Genomic DNA, 26,011 nt, shown 5'->3' with positions numbered 1-26,011 from the left:
GCTTGTAAATTTTGGAGATTAATCCTTTGTCAGTTGCTTCATTTGCAAATATTTTCTCCCATTCTGAGGGTTGTCTTTTGGTCTTGTTTATGGTTTCCTTTGCTGTGCAAAAGCTTTTAAGTTTCACTAGGTCCCATTTGTTTATTTTTGTTTTTATTTCCATTTCTCTAGGAGGTGGGTCAAAAAGGATCTTGCTGTGATTTATGTCATAGAGTGTTCTGCCTATGTTTTCCTCTAAGAGTTTGATAGGTCTGGCCTTACATTTAGGTCTTTAATCCATTTTGAGTTTATTTTTATGTATGGTGTTAGGGAGTGTTCTAATTTCATTCTTTTACATGTAGCTGTCCAGTTTTCCCAGCACCACTTACTGAAGAGGCTGTCTTTTCTCCATTGTATATTCTTGCCTCCTTTATCAAAGATAAGGTGACCATATGTGCGTGGGTTTATCTCTGAGCTTTCTCTCCTGTTCCATTGATCTATATTTCTGTTTTTGTGCCAGTACCATACTGTCTTGATTACTGTAGCTTTGTAGTATAGTTTGAAGTCAGGGAGCCTGATTCCTCCAGCTCTGTTTTTCTTTCTCAAGATTGCTTTGGCTATTCGGGGTCTTTTGTGTTTTCATACAAATTGTGAAATTTTTTGTTCTAGTTCTGTGAAAAATGCCATTGGTAGTTTGATAGGGATTGCATTGAATCTGTAGATTGCTTTGGGTAGTAGAGCCATTTTCACAATATTGATTCTTCCAAGAACATGGTATATCTCTCCATCTATTTGTATCATCTTTAAATTCTTTCATCAGTGTCTTATAATTTTCTGCATACAGGTCTTTTGTCTCCTTAGGTAGGTTTATTACTAGGTATTTTATTCTTTTTGTTGCAATGGTAAATGGGAGTGTTTTCTCAATTTCACTTTCACATTTTTCATCATTAGTGTATAGGAATGCAAGAGATTTCTGTGTGTTAATATTGTATCCTGCTACTTTACCAAATTCATTGATTAGCTCTAGTAGTTTTCTGGTAGCATCTTTGGGATTCTCTATGTATAGTATCATGTCATCTGCAAACAGTGACAGCTTACTTCTTCTTTTCTGATTTGGATTCCTTTTATTTCTTTTTCTTCTCTGATTGCTGTGGCTAACACTTCCAAAACTATGTTGAATAATAGTGGTGAGAGTGGGCAACCTTGTCTTGTTCCTGATCTTAGCAGAAATGGTTTCAGTTTTTCACCATTGAGGACGATGTTGGCTGTGGGTTTGTCATATGTGGCCTTTATTATGTTGAGGAAAGTTCCCTCTATGCCTACTTTCTGGAGGGTTTTTATCATAAATGGGTGTTGAATTTTGTTGAAAGCTTTCTCTGCATCTATTGAGATGATCACATGGTTTTTCTCTGTCAGTTTCTTAATATGCTGTATCATGTAGATTGATTTGCATATATTGAAGAATCCTTGCAAGGAATGCAATTTCAACTGACCTGTTTTTTGCACCTTGGTGAGTATTATCAAAATACATTTTCTGCTTGTATTGAATTGTTCTAAAATATTTAGTGGAGATAGGTTTTAAACATATCCACCTCTTTTTTCTATACTAACACATATTCGCATGGCTCTTCTGTTGTATAATTGTGTCAACAACTAGAAAGTTCCATTCAAACATGGCCATTATCCACCCATAGCTATTTCTGTCACTCTTTAATGGAGTATTAGCAGCAGATAAATAAGACACTAAAAAAAGCAAACTACTTTCAGATTCTTAATTTACACATACAATGCATTTTAATTTTTAAAAATAGCTCTGCTTTGAATGTAGCACTTATCCCAGTGATGAGGTCTCATAAAGAATTTATAGGCAAAATTCCGTCTTCTGAGTAAGCTGCAGCTCAGAACTAAAAGGCCAAATTCTCCATGACCGGGCTGTCTTTAATAAGCTGAGAATCATTTACATTAGTCATAGAGAAGATTTTTCCAACAATTACTCTCTTTGATCCTGCTTTTCTGTATCTATAACAGCCCTGCTTTGGGTGAGTACTAACTAAATTGCTTAGAACCTTCTCTTCAAATATTCCTGCTGAATTTCTTCATGGCAGTAGACTTTAAGAATCTCCTCTTTTAATGTGGCAACTCCCAAACCCTGAGGCAAATTCTCAGTTAGCTTGGCTGGTCATGGAGCAAAGAAGAACAGCTTTAGATGGTAAATGCTCATTTGTTCTTTGTTGAAAAATTTCTGCCTCAGAGACAAGCCACAAGCCAGCCAGTGGAAGTGGAGACTCACTGTACTGCGTTTCCCCCCCAGGACTAGGAAGCTTAGATCTGGTCTCAAAGAGTCAGAGAAGAGTTGGTCTTGTCTACATCTGCTTTGTTTTTTGTTTTTTGTTTTTTGTTTTGTTTGTTTTGGCCACGCTCTGCAGCATGCGGGATCTTAGTTCCCTGACCGGGGATCGAACCCGCACCCACTGAAGCAGAAGCGCGTAGTCCCGACCACAGGACGGCCAGGGAAGTCCCCATCTATATCTTCTTTGGATGTTCTCTTTGGGACTAAAACAGTATTCAGAATCAGAAGCAACCAATCATGGTATCTTTTCCAGGCCTCTCCGTAGGATAACTTACACCTTGCCAAAGTTCTAAACCACACCACAGAGCCTCAGTGAGGCCTCCTCAATCAGGAGACCCTTCTCTCTGGAGGGAAAACCTTCAAAACTAAATTAGCTTGGGCAGAAAAGGCCTTCCTGCAACAGATCCTAGGTTTCTAAACCTAAGCTTGACCTGCTCTAACCCAAATCTCTAAGGTAGCCTGTCGTCAAACTACCAACCAGGTTAGACCCACCTCAGCTGCATGGGCATTTTCTGGTTTATAGTTCGACCATAGGCATTTATATAAATACTGAAACCTATTTAAACCCTCTGTCTTGTATTATAACTAAGGAAGATAAAGAGAAAGGATCATAAAATTGGCCCCAGGTTTGAGGAACTGTATACAAAGTGCAAATCTTATCCAACGTGCATCCTTTGCACGTTTGATCACTCATAGTAAATAATGTGTGTGAGTACATAAATGGTTGTGTGTGTTTATAGCCTCTAAACTCTGAAGTGAAATCTAAACTAGATGAAAACATAACATGTGTTTAAGAAAATTATAACAATATCCAAAATTACTGAGAGATCATATAATAATGGTTGTATCTATAAAATGACTGACTTTACCGAAAATTTACTGTATATTTTCTTTAAATGACCAGCTTTCCTAAATTCATTTTTAATAAGATCCTATCGCCAAGTTTTATGTCATTTTTGAGCAATACATTGATTTTCTAAAGACAGAAACATTATTCTCGAAATCAATTCCAACCTATTGCTCATGTAATAACTCAGCAGTTGAAAGCTTTAATCCAGGAAGGATATTGCTACGTCTATCTACGTTCAGGCATGAAGATTTAACTACTTAATGTTTTTTGCCACTTTCTGCCAAGAATTTTAGACCAGAAGTTCATATTTGCTGGTAGAAAATTACATGAATAATAGTTCAATTTCCCAAAGTCCTGGAATACTTTTATTTCTGTAAAGTACATGTTTGATTAAAACATGTTTGGCCAAGTCAGTTTCTAAAAACATGTTCAATCTCTAAGGCAACAATTCCAATAAAAGAATTCAGGATGGAACTTGTCTAAAAGAATAAAGCCCTGGAAGGGGAATCTTAGCTAATGCACACGTAGCATTAGCAGAGATTTTATACCTGCCCTTTTTGAAAAAGCCTCTGTCTATTGAAGTCCAAACTTTAGGTTAGTTATTTATCCTAGATGCCAGTTCTAGGAAATAAAAGGAGATCTGGATTTGGATTGTTGGGTGAATAAAAAGAAACATCCAGGTTAACCAAGCTAGGATCATCTATTATATAATGAAATAAAGTGTGTCAGGGGCCTAACCACATCTCAAAGAAAGAGAAAGAAATATTGTGCTCTGTTTTAGTATAATAATCTTTGCAATGAGATGGAAGGTGGAAAATTCCCCATTCAAACTGACTTTTGGTAACCTGTGGGGAAGGAGACATTATGGATCATATTCTTAGCTATAGAACCGTGATCTATATATGTTTAACACCTAATAATAATCACAAAATGACCATATTAACAGAATAGATGTGGGAAATGTGTACACAAGAGAAAGAACATTATTTTTCAATAAGCTGTATTTTTGGAGGCCAGCTTGAAGGAAAGCAATCCATTAAATTCAAAACAAGTCCATGAAGAAGATTCTTTATATTTTTACCATAAGAAAAACCTGAGGAGAAACCAAGCTTATTCCACAGTATGGTAATTATTTTTCCTTTTAGGCCCATCCCTCCCACCCCTGTTTGCTGAAATCAGGACTTGGCATACATTTTCATGTCTCAAGGGAAAAGTATATAGGAGCAGCTGGAACCTGTCCTGTGTGTATTATTTTAGAGTGTGGGATTTACATGATTCACCATCCAGAGGCTGATGGGGTGATTTTGAAGGGGGAGAGAGTTGTTTGTTGTTGTTGTTTTTTTTTAATTTTTTGTTTTGAGGTCATTGCAAGTTCTCATGCAGTTGTAAGAAATAATACAGAGAGATCCCATTTCCCTCAATTTCCCCCAATGGTAGCATCTTGTGTAACTACAATACAATATTACAGCCAGGAAACTGACATTGAAATAATCCATTAACCTTATTCAGATTTCCGCAGTTTTACATGCTCTTGTTTGTGTGTTTGTGTGTGTGTGTATTTAATTCTATGCAGTTTTATCACATGTATAGATTCATGAGACCATACCACAGTTAAGATACGGAACAGTTCCATCACCTCCAGGATCCCCAGTAATACTCTTTTATATCCACACCCACCTCTCCCCTCTCCCAGCCTCCCTCACCCCTGGCCACTATGAATCTGTTTTCCAGCTCTAGAATTGTGTCATTCAAGAAATGGAATTATGTAGTACATAACCTTTTAAGATTGGCTTTGTTTACTCAGCATCATTCCTTGAAGATCCATCCATAGTGTTGCATGTATCAACGACTCCCTCCTTTTTATTGCTGAGTACTATCCCATGGTATGGATAGACCACATTTTACTTAACCATTCACCCATTGAAGGACATCTGGGTTGTTTCCAGTTTGGGGCCATTATAGAGATGCTATACAGATTTTTGTGAAAAGATACTTTAATTTCTCTGGGATAATTACCTAAGAGTGTAATTGCTAGGTTGTATGATAAGCACATGCTTAGCTTTATAAGAAACTACCATACTTTTTCCCAGAGTGGCTGTTCCATTTTACATTCCTACCAGCAGTGTATGAGTAATCCAGTTTTCCACATCCTCTCCAGCAGCTGGAGTTATTACTATTTTTTATTTAGCCATTCTGATAGGTATATAGTGCTATTGTGGTTTTGATTTGCGTCTCCCTAATGGCTAATGATGTTGAACATCTTCTCAGGTGCTTACTTGCTATCGGTCTATCTCCTACAGTGAAATATCTATTCATGCTTCTTGCCATTTTCTACTTGGATTGGTTTTTTAATGTTGAGTTTTGAGAGCCCTTTATATACTCTAGATCAAGAGCTTTGTCAGATATGTGATTCGTAATTATATTCTCCCAGTCTGTAGCTTGCCTTTTTACCTCTTCACAAAGTTTTTAATTTTGATGAGGTCCAATTTACCAATTTTTCTTTTTACTGATCATGCACTTGTTGTCAATTCAAGTGTGTAACTTTAACATAATGGAGTAAACCCTGCAGACAATCCACGCAGGCAGGAAATAGCTTGGATTACCGTACCCACCCCACATTCACATATAAAGATTTAACAGTTATCTTAACTCAGAATTTAACATTTTAAAACAAACAGAACTTTAAAAATCATTTTTAAACCAAGATTTAAAGATACTATCTCAGAGGCTACACGTGAAAAGTAAAGAACTGAGGTGACAGTTGAGATAGAGCTGCCCTTTAATGCTCTAGCTCACCTGTGACCGAAAACTTCATGACAGGTCTGTTGGACAGCAGGTACCAACGGCTAAGTGTACTATACAGGCTGAAACTCCCACCTGTCCCATCCTTTATCCCAAAGGGGTATGATTTGGTCCATGGTGTATCTGAACCCAGCAATTCAGGTTATAAAGGGGTCAGTTGAATTTATATATTTTAAGAGAAAGTTATTTCCCAAGGAATTCTTAAATTCTCCAGTTGATTTTCTCCATGTTTGAACAGCAGGTATAAGAGGCAGGATTAGGATTCTCCTTCCTCATGTCTATGCATTCGTCTTTGTTATTTGCCCTAAAATGACACGTAGAGAATTCCCAGCGAATGGAGGCTGTCTCAGATCAGGTCTCCCAGAAGCAGAGCCTGAGACAAGGATTTGTGTGCAAGTGATTTATTGAGGGAGTGCTCTGAGGAGGGAGAGTGAGGGGGGTGGAGGCAGGATGGGGTCCCATCAGGAGTCTGGCTTCAACCTCCTCCCAGGAGAACTTCTGAGCATAAATTGCACCACAGAGTGGATCCCAGCCTGAGGCAATGACTGGGAAATATGTATCCATCAGTCACTGGCTACCAGCTGGGCCAGGTGGGGACATGAGCACAGATGTCATAACCTCCCAGGCTAAGAGATTTCCATCAGGCTGAGGGTGCCAACAGCATCCACCACCAGGATCTTAATAATCACAGAACTAGTATTAAAAATACACGGACTGTTAACTCTCCCACTTAACCAGTTGCTTCTCTAAGCCTTCTGCTACCCTTAGACTGCCTCCTCTGTCCTGTTTGTCATGATCAAGGGTTGCTCAGTTACATGGAAGCTCAAGATGAATGCAACAGAGGTACCTGTCGCCCCCCCCACCGGCAATCTACTGGTGGGTCGCAGCGCGCAGCTCTCCGCTTCTACTTGCGGGCTCGGCGGGGCTCAGAAATACTGCATCCTCAGCTACCTTAAGGTGGGTTGATTCTTTACTTGTTGGGACATGATTTAGTCAATGATGTAGATTTTTCCAAGTACATCTAGGGCCGTCGAGACAACAGTAAAAAGGAGACAGCACGCTTTCCCAATCATCAGAGACACAAGTGATTCAATTCAACATCCGGGAAACCTTCCCTGATCAGAGAAAAAGGAAAATGGGCTTCATCTATTTCTTGTTACCTTTAGAGTTAGACAGAAAAGCCTTTTTCGATTCAGTCTTTGAAGGGAATACTGTACAATATACTGTTCTGCTTGGCTGCCTTAGTGACTCTCGTGGAGTGGACTTAATTGACTAGTTGGGTGAAGATGGAAGATCCCTCAGGGCCGCAAGGCTATTATGCTGAACATGAGTTCTCACTGCCCTGCTTCAGGTAGAGATGGAGCTGGGGCAGACTTGGAATTGTCTACAATTCCATGCTACTTGGAAATTGTCTTGTCTAGAGACTGTCAAATCCCGATGTGAACATATTTTTGTGCCTTTTTTTCTTAAAGACCAGTTTTATGAAAGGACCAGTTGCTTTTTTTTTTTCTTCCCTGTGCTCTGAAACAAGCATCCAAGGTCATCTGAGTATCATACCTGCTGAAAAGCCCAAGGCAATTACGTCAACCCCTTAACTGAGAGGATGTTCAGGAAGGAAGTTGGATGTAAGCCTAATGTTAGTGGCCCAGGCTTTTCCATGTATTGTTCGTTTAAGGCAACTCCCAGAGGCTCTGGGAAAGGCTTTGTATTCTCATTGGTTTCTAGTAAAAAGAAGATGATTATAAATAAGTGGAGACAATACCTGAATGTTGAGCCCTGGTCTAAGTTTGGGAAGTACTTGTATACGAAAGCAAATCCTCTACATGTGCAAGGAAATGACACTATAGTTTTGCTCAATTTTAGGTCAGGTGGGATGGAAGGTCCTTCAGGTAACTTCCTGAAGTCCAGGTCCTCTGGACAAAGAAGTGGTTCCCAACTTTAATACTAGAAACTTTCCAACACTGGCATCACCCCTCTTGTCCTTCTACTATTGGCATTTGCTTAAGTTGTCATGAGCCAATATACTCTGATGATAATTAGAAATCGATTTTCCTATGTTGCAAAGTTACACCAAAAATAGAAGTAAGTCAAACTGCAGAGCTTCTTTGGTCTAGGTTATCACAGAAATCTTCATCTTCAAACTGGAAAAAAAATCTCAAAATATCTTCTGCTGACAAAGTATTGCAGGTGGGACCACAAGTACTAGTTACGTAAACATTTGCCTGGCATGTAGGATAAGTTTTTTTCATCAATTGTCTAGCAAAGAGCTATCAAGTGAAACATTCTCTTCCGAATCTTCAAGTCAACATTGACTCAGAGTGCTACCCAAGTCAGACCTCCCATATCTAGTTGCCACAACTAAGCATCCTCTGTAGCCATTTCCATCAAAGATTGTGCTTCTAAAATGTTTACAGAAAAAAAAAAAAAGGCCCACAATCAAAATGGCCCTTGAAGTTAAACATTTTCCACAATAATTTTCATAGTATTACTGGAATGAAGTCTTGACACCTTGTAGTGGAATCACAGGGCTCCTGCTACTCTTTTAGGACAGATCTGGGGCAAACCTCCCTATAGGCAGAACTGATGTTGCTTATATCGGTCCTTAATTTCCAAAGGGCATTTTGGTTTTCTTCAAGTATAAGGCTTATGGTGGCCCATGATTCTAAAAAGATTTTATAGATCTCTTGAAAGGCTGGTTTACTTTGACAGACTCTAGCTGAAACAGTCATTAAAATCATCATGCATTTGTTCTACAAAAGAGGTGGGCCCAGTCAGATCGTGTAGGCCCTTGTAAGCCATGGGTCAAACATAAAATCAAACATTCGCTGAATACCTACCAGCACATTTGCTGTTGCAGGCAATTTCCAATATGGAGGACTGTAAGAAATAGCTCCTGCTTCCTGGAAGCTTTGCAAAAATGCTCCTCCAGAGTCCTGCAAATATTAGCCAGGAACAACCGTGCAGGCCATTGGCAGTCCTTTGGAAATCTTGGGAGTTTTCCCCAGGAGTTTTAAGTAAGTATAGCTGCAAGTGGATGCATTAAATTAAGCAAACTCGAAGGCCAATCTTGACTGTTAAAATCTTTGAAAATCCATCCCAAGCAAAACTAGTTCCAATTAACTAAAACCTTCTAGTCTGTAAGACAAGAGGGTGGGTCTCTCTGTTGTGAGTTTAATGAAAATCTTTTATAAAATCCACATGTGTGATGTAAACATTTTGGCCCTGGAAGCTTTTATGCCAAAAATACTGTCTGAGAGGGAAAGGATGATGGTTGCAGATAAACTACCAGCCAATTATTTCATTAATTTCTTACTAATTCTTTTTTTTTATATAGCTATTTGAATTTTATTTTTTTAAATTTATTGTTGGCTGCGTTGGGTCTTCCTTGCTGCACATGGGCTTTCTCTAGTTGCGGTGAGCAGGGGCTACTCTTCATTGCGGTGCGTGGGCTTCTCATTGCGGTGGCTTCTCTTGTTGCAGAGCTCAGGCTCTAGGCCTGCGGGCTTCAGTAGTTGTGGCACACAGGCTCAGTAGTTGTGGTTCGCGGGCTCTAGAGCACAGGCTCAGTAGTTGTGGGACACAGGCTTAGTTGCTCCGTGGCATGTGGGATTTTCCCAGACCAGAGCTCAAACCCATGTCCCCTGCATTGACAGGCGGGTTCTTAACCATTGTGCCACCAGGGAAGTCCCTAATTATTCTTTTTTTGGCTAAAGAGAGTCATTCCAACTCAATAGTATATCCTAATTATTTTTCTATAGTTTAAAATAACCTCCAGTTCCTCTGCCCCTTGTATGAGAAAAATTATTAGTTCTACATAAATTTGCATTTTTGTCCCAACTGTTTAAATTTATAAAATTTCTAGGCCACATCTTAATTTTGTTTGTTTTTGTAGTTAAGCACCTATTAATGGAAAAAATCGATGTCTTGTTACTTCCTCTGCTTTCTATTTTTAGCCAGACTGAATGACAAATATAGTAAGTACAGCTTGTTTTTAATTCATATCAACAATAAGTAATGATGATTCTTTATTTTTAATTTTAATGATGTGTTTTCCAGGAGGAACAAAAGTGCTTCATCTGTGACTCCAGATTTCCATATGATCCGCACGCCCAACCCAACAGCCACACCACTGAGAATGTAATCCCAAGTTTTGAAGCAGATGGAGAAAAGAAATGGTGGCAATCAGAAAACGGTATGATTAAGTTCCTTTCCAGTTTTTTATTTCTTCAAATTTTTAGTAAGGCATCTTTCAGTCTGTATGATTTTGGCACTATCACAACAAGGAGTTATATTGAAATGGAATAGTATCCACTGAGAATGTAAAACCCTGTATAAAAACAAAATTTAATTTTCATTTTAAGAAAGATTATTTTCCTCTTGAGAAATCGAAGTATTTTTTAAGCACATAACTCAGAATGTTTCACTTTTTCCGTGGTGGGAAAGAACATAGCTCTGCATCCTCTTGTTCTTTGTTAAAAAAAAAAAAAAAAAAAAAGAAGTTACGAGGTGTTGGTAAATTAAGACTTATACAAAACACACTGCTGTAAACAGAAATAATAACGAAGGGGAAGTCTGAAAGTGAATACCATGTGCTTTTTCCTTTTTCAACTCCTGAAGGGAAAAAGAGAAAGGACATTTTATTTCTTACTGTAAGCCAAAAATTTTAATATAAAAATTGAATTGAAAGGAGAGTTGGCTACTCACTGCAGTTCTTTCCTTCCTGGATTGATGCCCTTCCCTGTTCATGAATAATTGTGATACTGAACCTCACACTGGCCCTGACCGTCCTTATTTCCTAGACACCACTCTAAGTTTGGACCTGATTGGGGAATTCTTGTTTCCAACCCCAGTCTTGGGCCTTATGTGTTTAATGCAGCTGGTTGGGCTATATTAAACGATGGGCCCTCTTCAACACTGGTCTGGAACACTTAACCCAGAAAAGGACTCCATTGCCACATCTCTGTATGTTGCACTTTGGGCTACAGTTCCTCTATTCTGTTCAGACGCCTAAACATAATTCCCTTCGGGGATCCTAGGCCATGAGAGGGGAGTGTGGGAATAATCATAATAGGTAAGATCATTTAGGGCAAGCATCATACGAGGCTGGTTTTCTATGTCACCCATTGGACAGGGACATGACTGGTGTCTATTAAATGCTGGTTCATTTTGGATCCTAATGATTGGTCTGTCACTGGCCTCTCCTTAGTGAATGTTGGTGGTTTTTACCACATTGACGGATGTGGCCATTTTTACTTCACAGCTGCTTTGACCCACATGTCCAGCATTCGTTCCACGTCTCCTTACAGAAGGAATGCCCTTCGGTCAAAGCTGACTACACAGAAGATGGGTTCTCAACCAAGAACTTTAGACAGGGGACAGGAGATGTCCCTTCCAGAAAGAGCTAGGAGCCCTTGACCCAGAGCCTGGAGCATGGCTGCTCTCTCGGCAGCGAATCCTTCCCCAAGCCATTCACTCTAGAATGCTAAGCTGCTCCCCAGTTCACCACGGTGCAGCCGCTGTTCTCTGGAACTAGACTGTCCAATACTGTAGCTCCACACATGGCTCCTGAGCACGCAAAACATGGCAAAACCAAATTGAGATGTACTGTGAGTGTAAAAACACCCCGGATTTCTAAGACTGAGTTTAGAAAAAAATATATGTGTAATAAAGCGCTACTAATTTTTCAGATGTTGATTACATATTGAAATGAGAATATTTTTCATATATTGGGTTAAGTATATTATATATATCATATATGACATTATAAATAATATATATGATAAAAAATACAATATATTATATATCATGTATGACATATATAAGTAATATTCAATACATTATATATAATATTATAAATAATTTAATAAATATAATAAATATAAAGTATTATTTATTATATTTATTTATAATAAGCATAAATAATTTCTCCTGCTTCTTTTTACTTTAAAATGTGGCTGCTAGAAAATTTTAAATGACACATAGGACTCATATTCCCATTGGACAGTTCCACTCGAGAGTGGCTTCTGTCACGTCTGGATTGGGGTTGATCCTCTATGTCCATGCTAGAGCTGGATGGCAGCTATCTCAGTGCAAAGTCCTGGCCAGGATGCTTTGGGCTACAATCCCTCTGTTCGGACACCTAAATATATCTCCCTTAGGAGATCCTAGACCATGAGAAGGAAGTGTGGGAATCGTCATAATATATAGGCTCATTTAGGGGAAGCATAATATGAGGTTGTCTTTGTATGTCATCCATTGAACAAGGACATGGTTGGTGGCCACAGAGGAGCCCACAGACCCTCAGTCCCAGGGAAATAATCCAAGCTGGGTTTTCTGCTAAGTGACAGTACAACTAGTTCAAATGCTTGTTTGCAGCTGTTGGAAGGAAAGGGTGTCTGGGTGTTTGCCATGCTGTGCCTGCTAGCTTATGTCGAGTCAAGATTTGAGGTCAAGAAAATGAGCCCTCTCTTTCCACCTCTAGGGAATGTCCGGGAACTCCCTTGGCGGTATGTAACGCTGCCACACAGTGGCCGTGTACATTGCCACCAAAAGGCGGATGTGGGCACAGTCAAGGGAAAACGGGTATTACCCTCACGTGGACCTTCTCCTGGGCATGGGTGGCTTAGGAAACCACTCCAACAGAGTAGGCAAGAGTGTTGATCACCAGCCATGAGATTTCAAAGGGTTTCATTACAGACAAGCCACAATGAGGGGTTAGCGTGATAAACAGGGGTCTCTCAAAATCACTGATTTTCTTCTTTCTGGATTTTCCTTTAGGTCTTGGTCATGTCAGCATCAGACTGGATCTAGAGGCATTATTTCAGTTCAGTCACCTTATTCTGACCTTTAAGGTACAGATGTGTAGGCTTGCTGTTCCCTTATCTATTTACCAAATGCTTGGCATACCTACAATTTTGCTTCCTTGCTTCCCTGCAGAGAACAAAAAGCTGTTTAAATCCAACTGAAGCTTTGTCATCTGGGTTTTTGTTCTTGAATGAAAAACAAAAAAAAAACCCACTGCTCATTAATAACTTATATAGATTAACCAAAAAAATAAAAATAAAATAAAATCTTGGAAGATACAGCAAAAGGGAAACCTCCAAGCCCTGGGTTGATAGAGATTACAAGAACTAGAAAGATAATTTTCGGCATAAGAGGGCAGGAACTGGAAATTATTTAGGGAAAAATTGTCATCAAAAGAGGAAGAAAATTTAAAGGCTCTTTACTGAGATTAGTTAGATGCCACAGAAAATCCTGTACTATTGTCATTCTTTAATCGTTCATCAAAATTCTAATTTTGATGTCAAGCCTGGAGCTAGGTTTTGGTAATAAAAAAGGAATATAAAATTAAATGTTTTAAAAATTAAAAAAAAAAACCCAGTCTTTGCCTCCAAAGAGCTCACAGTCTAGTCATGGATACAAATATATATATAATATATATATTATATATATATATATTATATATATACACACACAATACATATATAAATTTGAAATTATAATGCCAAGTGACAAGTGCAGAAATAGATGTATGATTAGAATGCTGGGGGGTTCATTGACATGGCTAAGATGGCTCTGGGGAATCGGTAAACTTCATGGTAGATTTTGAAGGATGTGTAAGAGTTTGCCAGAGGAAAAGCATTCTAGGCAAAGAAAAACCACATGCAAATTGCTGTAAAATATCTGCTACACTGGCTTTTTAAAAAATGTGTATGCTGTCTTTCTTCAACGAATAATTCACAGAACCATAAGCAACTTAAAAGTGGAATTCGATTCTGGGGCAAAGCATGTGCTCATAAATACTCACCCGCTTGTTAGAAAGAGATTTCAGTGTTTTCATGGTAGAATAGATTTTTAAAGGTAAAGTTTTAAAAAATGGAATTTGAAAATGGAAACATTCAATCTGGAGTGGGTAATAAAATCAACTTTTGTGAGGTATGACAAGTTTAACTCATTTTTCTCCTAGACTTTTCGGCCTACTGCAATGTGAGTTGAACGCTCCACAGACTATGGACACACCTGGAGAGTGTTCAGATATTTTGCCAAAGACCGTGCTACTTCCTTCCCCAACATCACATCTGGCCAGGCCCACGGAGTGGAAGACCTTGTTTGTGACTCCAAATATTCGGATATTGAACCCTCCACTGGTGGTGAGGTAGCATTTCCTTTCTTGGATTTCTTTGCCATAAGTGAAACCTATTTTTGTTAATATGGTTAATTGAGATGAAAACAATTTAGGTAGTGTCTACTGAAATAGAACTTGAGCTGCTGGTTGTTTCAGAATGAAAGTGTCTGGATTGAAATGAGTCCTGAATTCATCTTATATTCAGATAAATTATAAATAAGAAATGATCCTGTAGAGGAGTGCCATGCTGAAGGTAAGCAAGGGCTAAAATGCAGCCTGGGCATCAGAGGAAGGAACATCTTTTTCTAACCCTTGTAAAGGAACCACAGAGGCTGGCGGAAGCCCTGGATTAGTTGTCTCAGCTTCGTGCTCTTTAAGTCCCCACCCAGGTGGAATCTGCCAGGAAATTCCTCAGAGCAAAGCTGGTGATGGGCAGAGGGTCAGGGGGTAGGAGTGTACTTGGGAGATATGACCTTATCAGGTAGACTAGAAGGAATGGTGGCAGAAGGCAGGTCCAGAATCCCCCGCCAGATCCAAATTGACGATGACTTACTGAATAGTGACCCTATCACTCCACCCCAACCCAGCAGAGGAGCCCTTCCACCAATGGTATCAGCACTTCCGTCTACATGGACCACTTGGGCGTAAAGAGCCAGAATGACTGTTTAACAACCTTCCTTCATTTTCATTCTTGGTATTTTTATTCATATGAGAACCTGTTACCGACCAGGGTTCTTGGCCTTCCCCAATCAATAAAAATTGACTAGAGACCAGACAAGAAATTCAGGCAAGGCTTTACTGGGGTCCCTGCTGCAGCAGGGGGAGCGAGAACAAACCACAGTTTCCCCTGCTTGCTCGTTCCCTGAAGGGGGGGCAAGCTTGTTTCTTATACGGGGTGAGGGTAGGGGTGTGTCCAGGGGTCAGGCCAGAGGGGTGGCTTGGGTGTTTTGCCCACCCCTTAGGTGGTGTTGCGTGCAGGGGGCACACGCAGGACCCTGCTTTTTCTCCCGACACCCTGTTTTTGCTCCAGGCTCTTCAAAAGTGGCAGTTGGGTTTTTTGGTCTCTTTGTATCTTTTGGGTCCAGAATTTGCCCCAACTGTGCATGCATGCAGTTATTTTTTAGTCCCATGCAGTTTCTCTGTATTGTTGCTGGAGGAGAGGTGTGTTCAGGTGCAAGCACTGCAGCAAAGGGTCCCGGGTCCCAGCTTGTCTCAAACAAACCCAAATGATAATCTGCATTTTACACCAGGTGGGAAGCAATGGCTCAGCCTTCTTGTGAGGTCAGAATCTCTTCTTTAAGAGTATATTTAACAATTATGTTTTTGGGGTATAATACTCTAAATTTACCTACATTTGTTTTACAGGTTGTTTTCAAAGTTTTGGATCCCAGCTTTGAAATAGAAAACCCTTACAGCCCCTACATCCAGGGTATGAATTGCTTTATATTTTTCACACCAACTCCTTTTCTAAAATTTCACGTTAGGGGAATTCCTTGTCATTGCATGTCTATGGGACATTAAGGGGATGTCAGTCGAGCAGGGTGCATTGAACCCATCCAACCTAAATGCACTTCGATTCGTTAATTTCATTATTTTCCTTTCTCTAGACCTTGTGACATTAACAAACCTGAGGATGAACTTTACCAAACTCCATACCCTTGGGGGTACTTTGCTTGGAAGGAGGCAAAATGATTCCCTTGATAAATACTACTATGCTCTGTATGAGATGGTGGCTCGGGGAAGCTGTTTTCGCAATGGCCACGCTAGCTAATGTGGCCCAACACAGAAGGTGCGCGGAGACGTTTTCAGCCCTCCGGGAATGGTGAGTTACAAACCTGAAAGCGTGGTTGGCTCTCCCATCTTCCCTTCACTGTCTTGGTGCTGGATGTAGATCAGACTCTGTATGTGGGGATCAACAATGTTGTTTCATTCAACCTGGCCCGTCAGGCCATCTGGGGGCCTTTGGTTCTCTGGACAGAGGTTCTTGTGGATTCTGCCACACGTGGGCATCATTCAGCTAATGGGCAGAATTTATAATTTATGATTTCAAGATAGTCCGTTTTGCTGTCTTTTGTTTATTGGTTTTTTAGGGAATGGAGAATTTGCTAGGGACGACCCATAAGTTCACATGCTTTGTCTCACAAAAATATATTGAAGGTCCATCATGTGAGAGCCTGTGCTCAGTGCCAAGGTGTCTGAGTGACATCTGATGCTCTGAAAATGGTCACCCCAAGTAACACTTACACTACAAACGACTCTATCTTAAGCAGTGCTGATCTCCTCCATTCCTGGGACTAATTGTAAAAGAGTGATTTAGTAGAAGAATGGTATTTTTGTGCAGAGTCCTGGGGATGTGTCTAACTCAATAGTTTTGAACTATTGGTCATAACAGACAAGGCTGGATGTTGAGGCTATTGCATCTTCCCACCTAGACACCTCTGTGTTTCACTGGAAATGGAACTTTTCCCTGGGAACGTGGACATGGAGGGCATTTTGTAAAAAAAAACAGGAGAACCACATACCTTTCTCTAGTTTCTTTCTGTTTTCTAATTCCCTCTTTTCCCTGATGCTCCTAAATCACCCCATACACTCACACGCACGTGCACACGCACACGCACGTGCACACACATACTCCCCATCCTGGCCCTCATTTTGCCAAAGGCTGCAAAATGTGTGTTCTGTGTTCCCTGAAATTAGAATTCAGAAATGCAGAAGCATTTATTTTAGGTGTTCACTAAACATCTTAAATTTTTTAAAATTTAAAAGCTAGTTAAGCAAATAATAAAAGATAGTCAAGGCTGGTATTGTAACTAACAGATGGGAAACTAAGACCCAGAGGGACCCCGTGGCCTGGTATGTCATTTTCCATTTAAAGAACCCCAGCATCCTCAAAGCTCTAAGATAAGCCCTGTGTTCACACTGTTTATGTTCCTCACACCTTCAGGTTCATGGTCGGTGCATCTGTCAGCACAGTACAGATAGCCCGAACTGTGAGAGGTGCAAGGATTTCTTCCAGGACGTTCCTTGGTGGCTAGCTGTGGGCCCCCTGGACAGCACTTGCTGAGGTGGGTGGACCTCTGCTCTCAGCATAGACCGAGTTTCCTTATATGAGCTCCTTACACGATCTCTGTTTTTCCTTCTTTTGGAGAATATTTAGTTTGTGTCTGTAGGGCTGCAGGCAGCACAGGTGGTGAACCTGTGGCTTCCAGCTCCAAATGTGTGATAGCCTCATGTCTCCCAGTATCTCACACAGAAAAATCACCAGCTTCTCAAACCTTCACACCAAAAATTCACATTAATTTGAAGAATGAGACAATATGCATGTTGTGTGGCCCCTTTCCAGAGGGAGGCATAGCCATGAAATGGTAATATCTGTGGGGATGGTGCCACTCCAGGAATGTGGTGACCCCTAGAATGGGTGCAAAGATCCCCACTGTTTTCCTGAATTATCATACACTCAATGAAGGTGACCTTGAACCATATGTCAGCTAAGATGAGAAATGAGGTCCCGAATGGGGTTGGACAGGCTATTGTATTTTTTATAAAATATTGAGGCTAATAAGATAGGAGGGGTTTTTGTCATGTGTTTGCTGCCTCTGAATTTTGATGAACTTCCAAATAAACTTGTTATCCAGTTTCTTTTCCCAAATATGGGGAAAACAGGATTCACAGGAGAGGTTGTCAGATGAGCTTTTATGGAAAAGCCCCATCCATGAGTGTCACAGTGGAGAAGACCCAGCAAAGCGCAGCCAGAGATCATGCCCTTTACAGGGAAAAACCCAACGGGATGAACAGCATAGACATTACCACAAAGACACACAAATCCCTCTAAACAGACTGCCTTTCCTTCCGACACTCTGGCTGAGCCCCTGATGGGAGGAAAACAGCCTGCAGCCCCCCTTCCAGCAATTCTGCCCGAGAGAAGCAGAGGCTGGCTGGGCCCAGCTCTAGCATCCGATCTGGAGAATCCGGTAGTACCATACTACAGAGTATATGATGTAAAAAATTCAGGTTTACAAAGCCCAAGTCAGTAAAAGTATTCTTTACTGAAGGACAACAAAAATACTGCATGCTAGGGCTTCTAGGTCACCCAAATGATTTATATTTGTTCGCTTGATGAAGAAAAAACAAAACGAAATATTAAACATTTCGGGAACACATTTTAGAGAGTGTATGAGCAGAATCGGAGTACTAGAAAAATCCTTGGAAGCACCTGTTTTAAGCCTTTGTGTATTTGGTGAAAGAAGACGGGGTGGCTGAAGAAAGCAGAGGAGGGGAGAATGGGTGATGGAGCGTGGAGTCTCCATGCTGAGGATGCTCATTCCTGGGACCTTGGCGAATCTCTCATAACTCCGCTCGGTTCTCAGCTTGTCGCTGTAACGGACACTCTGACCGCTGTCACTTCGACAAGACCGTGTACCTGGCGAGCGGGAGCCGCAGGGGGGCGTGTGTGACGGCTGCCTGCACAACACTGAGGGCCAGCACTGCGATCGCTGCAGACCCCTTTTCTACAGGGACCCCCTCAAGGCCATCTCGGATCCTTACGCGTGCATTCGTGAGTCCCCAGCCTCTGACCCATCCTCTCCCCTCATCTGAGCAGACACTGATGAAGCTGGTGTCCCTGGGGCCGCCAGCCCACCCTGGGTTCAGCGGCGTCTCCAAACTGCCCTCTCGGAGGTGGGAACTGCAAAATCGCTTCGGCTCTGAGAGCTTTCCTCTCTCTGAACAAGTTGGGCCAGGTAATCCAGGTCCGTCCTGGTGGTCTTGCGGCCGGGGCTGATACTGATGATTCGGGAAACTGTTCTGAATTCAACCAGGACGGGGCGATGGTTTCAGAAGAGGCCGCATGCACCTGCAGTGTCAGCTCAAGGAAGTAACTAGAGAAACTGGCTACAGCATTTGGCTGTAGATGATTCAATTTTGCTAAGCTATTACCTCGTTTCGTTTTTCTTTTTTTAACCTTTAAAAATCTTTCCTTTTATCTTTTTTTTTAATATTTTAAATTTATTTATTTATTTAATTTATGGCTGTGTTAGGTCTTCATTTCTGTGCAAGGGCTTTCTCTACTTGTGGCAAGCGGGGGCCACTCTTCATCGCGGTGCGCGGGCCTCTCATTATCGCGGCCTCTCTTGTTGCGGGGCACAGGCTCCAGACGCGCAGGCTCAGTAGTTGTGGCTCACGGGCCTAGTTGCTCCGCGGCACGTGGGATCTTCCCAGACCAGGGCTCGAACCCGTGTCTCCTGCATTGGCAGGCAGATTCTCAACCACTGCGCCATCAGGGAAGCCCCTCCTTTTATCTTTAATCTCAACTTTTTCAATGGGACTATTTCACTCATAGACAAAATAATAGAGAATAATATTATTTATATATGTATATATATGTATGTAAGATAGACCCACCACTAGCTTTGTCAAAATGTAATATCTTACCCTCTCACCTTCAGGCCATTTCTAGAACACTACAGCATTGTGGCTGGGATGTCCTAGCTGCACACCTGTTCCCTTTTTCTACCCTCCTTCCTAGGGATAAACTCTCATATATTTGGCAATCATCATTACCATGCTTGTTTTTACACTTTCACACGTTTTTATCCACAAACAATACATGTTGACATGTTTTCAAACTTGAGATAAATGATATTATGCTGTATGTACCCTTGAGTATTTCATTCAACATTGTATTTTTGAGATTTGTCCATATCAGGTAGCCTCTAGTTCTCCCATTTTAACTTCTGTATAGAATTCTTCCTTCCTATATATATATATAACAAAATCTATTTGTCCATTTTTCTTTTTATGCTTCAGTAAACATTCTTGTACATGTGGCCTTGTGCACATGCACAGAGACTGTCCCTAAAAGTCATACCTAGGAGTGGAATGACTGGGCCATAGACTGTGAACTTCTCCAAGTTGATTAGATAATAGTGAATTGTCCCTTAAGTGGGTGTAACAATTAACAGCCACACCAACAGTGTATGAGAGTTCCTGTGACTCTCTTTCCTGGCCAACACTGGGTTTTGTCACACTTTAACTCTTGGTAATGTGGGTTTTGTCACACTTAATTTTTTTTAACATCTTTATTGGAGTACGATTGCTTTACAATGGTGTGTTAGTTTCTGCTTTATAACAAAGTGAATCAGTTATACATATACATATGTTCCCATATCTCTTCCCTCTTGAGTCTCCATCCCTCCCACCCTCCCTATCCCACCCCTCTAGGTCGTCACAAAGCACCGAGCTGATCTCCCTGTGCTATGCGGCTGCTTCCCACTAGCTATCTATATTATGTTCGGTAGGGTATATATGTCCATGCCACTCTCTCACTTTGTCACAGCTTACCCTTCCCCCTCCCCATATCTTCAAGTCCATTCTCTAGTAGGTCTGTGTCTTTATTCCTGTCTTGCCCCTAGGTTCTTCATGACCATTTTTTTTTCTTAGATTCCATATATATGTGTTAGCATACGGTATTTGTTTTTCTCTTTCTGACTTACTTCACTCTGTATGACAGACTCTAGGTCCATCCACCTCATTACAAATAACTCAATTTCGTTTCTTTTTATGGCTGAGTATTATTCCATTGTATATATGTGCCACATCTTCTTTATGCATTCATCTGTCGGTGGACACTTAGGTTGCTTCCATGTCCTGGCTATTGTAAATAGAGTTGCAATGAACATTGTGGTACATGACTCTTTTTGAATTATGGTTTTCTCAATGTATATGCCCAGTAGTGGGATTGCTGGGTCATATGGTAGTTCTATTTTTAGTTTTTTAAGGAAACTCCATACTGTTCTCCATAGTGGCTGTATCAATTTACATTCCCACCAACAGTGCAAGAGTGTTCCCTTTTCTCTACACCCTCTCCAGCATTTATTGTTTGTAGATTTTTTGATGATGGCCATTCTGACTGGTGTGAGATGCTATCTCATTGTAGTTTTGATTTGCATTTCTCTAATGATTAATGATGTTGAGCATTCTTTCATGTGTCTGTTGGCAATCTGTATATCTTCTTTGGAGAAATGTCTGTTTAGGTCTTCTGCCCATTTTTGGATTGGGTTGTTTGTTTTTTTGATATTGAGCTGCATGAGCTGCTTGTAAATTTTGGAGATTAATCCTTTGTCAGTGCTTCATTTGCAAATATTTTCTCCCGTTCTGAGGGTTGTCTTTTTGTCTTGTTTATGGTTTCCTTTGCTGTGCAAAAGCTTTTAAGTTTCATTAGGTCCCATTTGTTTACTTTTGGTTTTATTTCCATTTCTCTAGGAGGTGGGTCAAAAAGGTTCTTGCTGTGATTTATGTCATAGAGTGTTCTGCCTATGTTTTCCTCTAAGAGTTTGAGAGTGTCTGGCCTTACATTTAGGTCTTTAATCCATTTTGAGTTTATTTTTGTGTATGGTGTTAGTGAGTGTTCTAATTTCATACTTTTACATGTAACTGTCCAGTTTTCCCAGCACCACTTATTGAAGAGACTGTCTTTTCTCCATTGTATATTCTTGCCTCCTTTATCAAAGATAAAGTAACAATATGTGCGTGGGGTTATCTCTGGGCTTTCTATCCTGTTCCATTGATGTGTATTTCTGTTTTTGTGCCAGTACCATACTGTCTTGATTACTGTAGATTTGTAGTATAGTCTGAAGTCAGGGAGCCTGATTCCTCCAGCTCCGTTTTTCTTTCTCAAGATTGCTTTGGCTATTCGGGGTCTTTTGTGTTTCTATACAAATTGTGAAAATTTTTGTTCTAGTTCTGTGAAAAATGCCATTGGTAGTTTGGTAGGGATTGCATTGAATCTGTAGATTGCTTTGGGTAGTAGAGCCATTTTCACAATGTTGATTCTTCCAATCCAAGAACATGGTATACCTCTCCATCTATTTGTATCATCTTTAATTTCTTTCATTAGTGTCTTATAATTTTCTGCATACAGGTCTTTTGTCTCCTTAGGTAGGCTTATTCCTAGATATTTTATTCTTTTTGTTGCAGTGGTAAATGGGAGTGTTTTCTTAATTTCACTTTCAGATTTTTCATCATTAGCGTATAGGAATCCTAGAGATTTCTGTGCATTAATTTTGTATCCTGCTACTTTACCAAATTCATTGATTAGCTCTAGTAGTCTTCTGGTAGCATCTTTAGGATTCTCTATGTATAGTTTCATGTCATCTGCAAACAGTGCCAGCTTTACTTCTTCTTTTCTGATTTGGATTCCTTTTATTTCTTTTTCTTCCCTGATTGCTGCGGCTAAAACTTCCAAAACTATGTTGAATAATAGTGGCAAGAATGGGCAACCTTGTCTTGTTCCTGATCTTAGTGGAAATGGTTTCAGTTTTTCACCATTGAGGACGATGTTGGTTGTGGGTTTGTCATATATGGCCTTTATTATGTTGAGGAAAGTTCTCTCTATGCCTACTTTCTGGAGGGTTTTATCATAAATGGGTGTTGAATTTTGTTGAAAGCTTTCTCTGCATCTATTGAGATGATCATGTGGTTTTTCTCCTTCAGTTTGTTAATATGGTGTATCACATTGATTGATTTGTGTATATTGAAGAATCCTTGCATTCCTGGGATAAACCCCACTTGATCATGGTGTATGATCCTTTTAATGTGCTGTTGGATTCTGTTTGCTAGTGTTTTGTTGAGGATTTTTGCATCTATGTTCATCAGTGATACAGGCCTGTAGTTTTCTTTCTTTGTGACATCTTTGTCTGGTTTTGGTATCAGGGTGACGGTGGCCTCATAGAATGAGTTTGGGAGTGTTCCTGCCTCTGCTATATTTTGGAAGAGTTTGAGAAGGATAGGTGTTAGCTCTTCTCTAAATGTTTGATAGAATTCGCCTGTGAAGCCATCTGGTCCTGGGCTTTTGTTTGTTAGAAGATTTTTAATCACAGTTTCAATTTCAGTGCTTGTGATTGGTCTGTTCATATTTTCTATTTCTTCCTGGTTCAGTCTCGGCAGTTTGTGCATTTCTAAGAATCTGTCCATTTCTTCCAGGTTTTCCATTTTATTGGCATAGAGTTGCTTGTAGTAATCTCTCATGATCCTTTGTATTTCTGCAGTGTCAGTTGTTACTTCTCCTTTTTCATTTCTAATTCTATTGATTTGAGTCTTCTCCCTTTTTTTCTTGATGAGTCTGGCTAATGGTTTATCAATGTTGTTTATCTTCACAAACAACCAGCTCTTAATTTTATTGATCTGTGCTATTGTTTCCTTCATTTCTTTTTCATTTATTTCTGACCTGATCTTTATGATTTCTTTCCTTCTGCTAACTTTGGGGTTTTTTTGTTCTTTCTCTGATTGCTTTAGGTGTAAGTTAGGTTGTTTATTTGAGATGTTTCTTGTTTCTTAAGGTAAGATTGTACTGGTATAAACTTCCCTCTTAGAACTGCTTTTGCTGCATCCCATAGGTTTTGGGTTGTCGTGTTTTCATTGTCATTTGTTTCTAGGTATTTTTTGATTTCCTCTTTGATTTCTTCAGTGATCTCTTGGTTATTAAGTAGTGTATTGTTTAGCCTCTATGTGTTTGTATTTTTTACAGATTTTTTCCTGTAATTGATATCTAGTCTCATAGTGTTGTGGTCGGAAAAGATACTTGATACGATTTCAGTTTTCTTTAATTTACCAAGACTTGATTTGTGACCCAAGATATGATCTATCCTGGAGAATGTTCCATGAGCACTTGAGAAGAATGTGTATTCTGTTGTTTTGGGATGGAATGTCCTATAAATATCAATTAAGTCCATCTTGTTTAATGTATCATTTAAAGCTTGTTTCCTTATTTATTTTCATTTTGGATGATCTGTCCATTGGTGAAAGTGGGGTGTTAAAGTCCCCTACTATGATTATGTTACTGTCGATTTCCCCTTTTATGGCTGTTAGTATTTGCCTTATGTATTGAGGTGCTCCTATGTTGGGTGCATAAATATTTACAATTGTTATATCTTCTTCTTGGGTCAATCCCTTGATCATTATATAGTGTCCTTCTTTGTCTCTTGTAATAGTCTTTGTTTTAAAGTCTACTTTGTCTGATATGAGAATTGCTACTCCAGCTTTCTTTTGATTTCCATTTGCGTGGAATATCTTTTTCCATCCCCTCACTTTCAGTCTGTATGTGTCCCTAGGTCTAAGTGGGTCTCTTGTAGACAGCATATATATGGGTCTTGTTTTTGTATCCATTCAGCCAGTCTGTATCTTTTGGTTGGAGCATTTAATCCATTTACATTTAAGGTGATTATTGACATGTATGTTCCTATTACCATTTTCTTAAGTGTTTTGGGTTTGTTATTGTAGGTCTTTTCCTTCTTTTGTGTTTCCTGCCTAGAGAAGTGCCTTTAGCATTTGTTGTAAAGCTGGTTTGGTGGTGCTGAATTCTCTTCGCTTTTGCTTGTCTGTAAAGGTTTTAATTTCTCCATCAAATCTGAATGAGATCCTTGCTGGGTAGAGTAATCTTGGTTGTAGGTTTTTCTCCTTCATCACTTTAAATACGTACTGCCACTCCCTTCTGGCTTGCAGAGTTTCTGCTGAAAGATCAGCTGTTAACCTTATGGGGATTCCCTTGTGTGTTCTTTGTTGTTTTTCCCTTGCTGCTTTTAATATTTTTTCTTTGTATTTAATTTTTGATAGTTTGATTAATATGTGTCTTGGCGTGTTGCCCCTTGGATTTATCCTGTATGGGACTCTCTGCATTTCCTGGACTTGATTGACTGTTTCCTTTCCCATATTAGGGAAGCTTTCAACTATAATCTCTTCAAATATTTTCTCAGTCCCTTTCTTTTTCTCTTCTTCTTCTCGGACCCCTATAATTCGAATGTTGGTGCATTTAATGTTGTCCCAGAGGTCTCTGAGACTGTCCTCAATTCTTTTCATTCTTTTTTCTTTATTCTGCTCTGCAGTAGTTATTTCCACTACTTTATCTTCCAGGTTACTTATCCGTTCTTCTGCCTCAGTTATTCTGCTATTGATCCCTTCTAGAGAATTTTTAATTTCATTTATTGTGTTGTTCATCACTGTTTTTTTGCTCTTTAGTTCTTCTAGGTCCTTGTTAAACGTTTCTTGTATTTTCTCTATTCTATTTCCAGGATTTTGGATCATCTTTACTATCATTATTCTGAATTCTTTTTCAGGTAACTGCCTATTTCCTCTTCGTTTGTTAGGTCTGGTGGGTTTTTACCTTGCTCCTTCATCTGCTGTGTGTTTTTCGGTCATCTCATTTTGCTTATCTTACTGTGTTTGGGGTCTCCTTATCACAGGTTGCAGGTTCGTAGTTCCCGTTGTTTTTGGTATCTGTCCCCAGTGGCTAAGGTTGGTTCAGTGGGTTGTGTAGGCTTCCTGGTGGAGGGAACTAGTGCCTGAGCTCTGGTGGATGAGGCTGGATCTTGTCTTTCTGGTGGGCAGGTCCACGTCTGGTGGTGTATTTTGGGGTGTCTGTGGCCTTATTATGATTTTAGGCAGCCTCTCTGCTAATGGATGGGGCTGTGTTCCTGTCTTGCTAGTTGTTTGGCATAGGGTGTTCAGCACTGTAGCTTGCTGGTCATTGAGTGATGCTGGGTCTTGATGTTGAGATGGAGATCTCTGAGAGATTTTTGCCGTTTGGTATTACGTGGAGCTGGGAGGTCTCTTGTGGACCAGTGTCCTGAAGTTGGCTCTCCCACCTCTGAGGTACGGCCCTGATGCCTGGCTGAAGCACCAAGAGCCTTTCGTCCACACGGCTCAGAGTAAAAGGGAGAAAAAATAGAAAGAAAGAAAGAAAGAAAGAAAGAGGCTATAATATAGTGAAGTAAAATAAAGCTATTATAAAGCAAAGCTATACAGACAAAATCTCCCCCAGAAGCATATACATATATACTCACAAAAAAAAGGAAAAGGGGAAAAATTAATATATCCTGCTCCCAAAGTCCACCTCCTGAATTTGGGATGATTC

At 40.1% G+C, this 26,011-nt stretch overlaps 1 protein-coding gene across 1 annotated transcript in view; it reads left to right on the top strand.

Moving 5' to 3' along the window:
* Window positions 1–1,455: 1,455 nt before the first annotated feature.
* Window positions 1,456–26,011, top strand: part of LOC118900563 (laminin subunit beta-4-like) — a 95,884-nt gene continuing 71,328 nt past the window's right edge. Inside the window, 11 exon segments of the mRNA XM_036862959.1 lie at window positions 1,456–1,489; window positions 6,783–6,835; window positions 6,837–6,938; window positions 10,038–10,173; window positions 12,759–12,832; window positions 13,948–14,136; window positions 15,472–15,535; window positions 15,714–15,928; window positions 17,051–17,171; window positions 18,474–18,539; window positions 18,542–18,661. Coding sequence (XP_036718854.1) covers window positions 1,456–1,489; window positions 6,783–6,835; window positions 6,837–6,938; window positions 10,038–10,173; window positions 12,759–12,832; window positions 13,948–14,136; window positions 15,472–15,535; window positions 15,714–15,928; window positions 17,051–17,171; window positions 18,474–18,539; window positions 18,542–18,661 — 1,174 coding nt within the window.

The sequence above is a fragment of the Balaenoptera musculus genome, chromosome 9 (genome assembly GCF_009873245.2).
Source record: "Balaenoptera musculus isolate JJ_BM4_2016_0621 chromosome 9, mBalMus1.pri.v3, whole genome shotgun sequence".
NCBI lineage: Eukaryota > Metazoa > Chordata > Mammalia > Artiodactyla > Balaenopteridae > Balaenoptera > Balaenoptera musculus.
The sequence above is the reverse complement of the archived record's forward strand: the minus strand, read 5'-3'. Positions and strand labels throughout refer to the sequence as shown.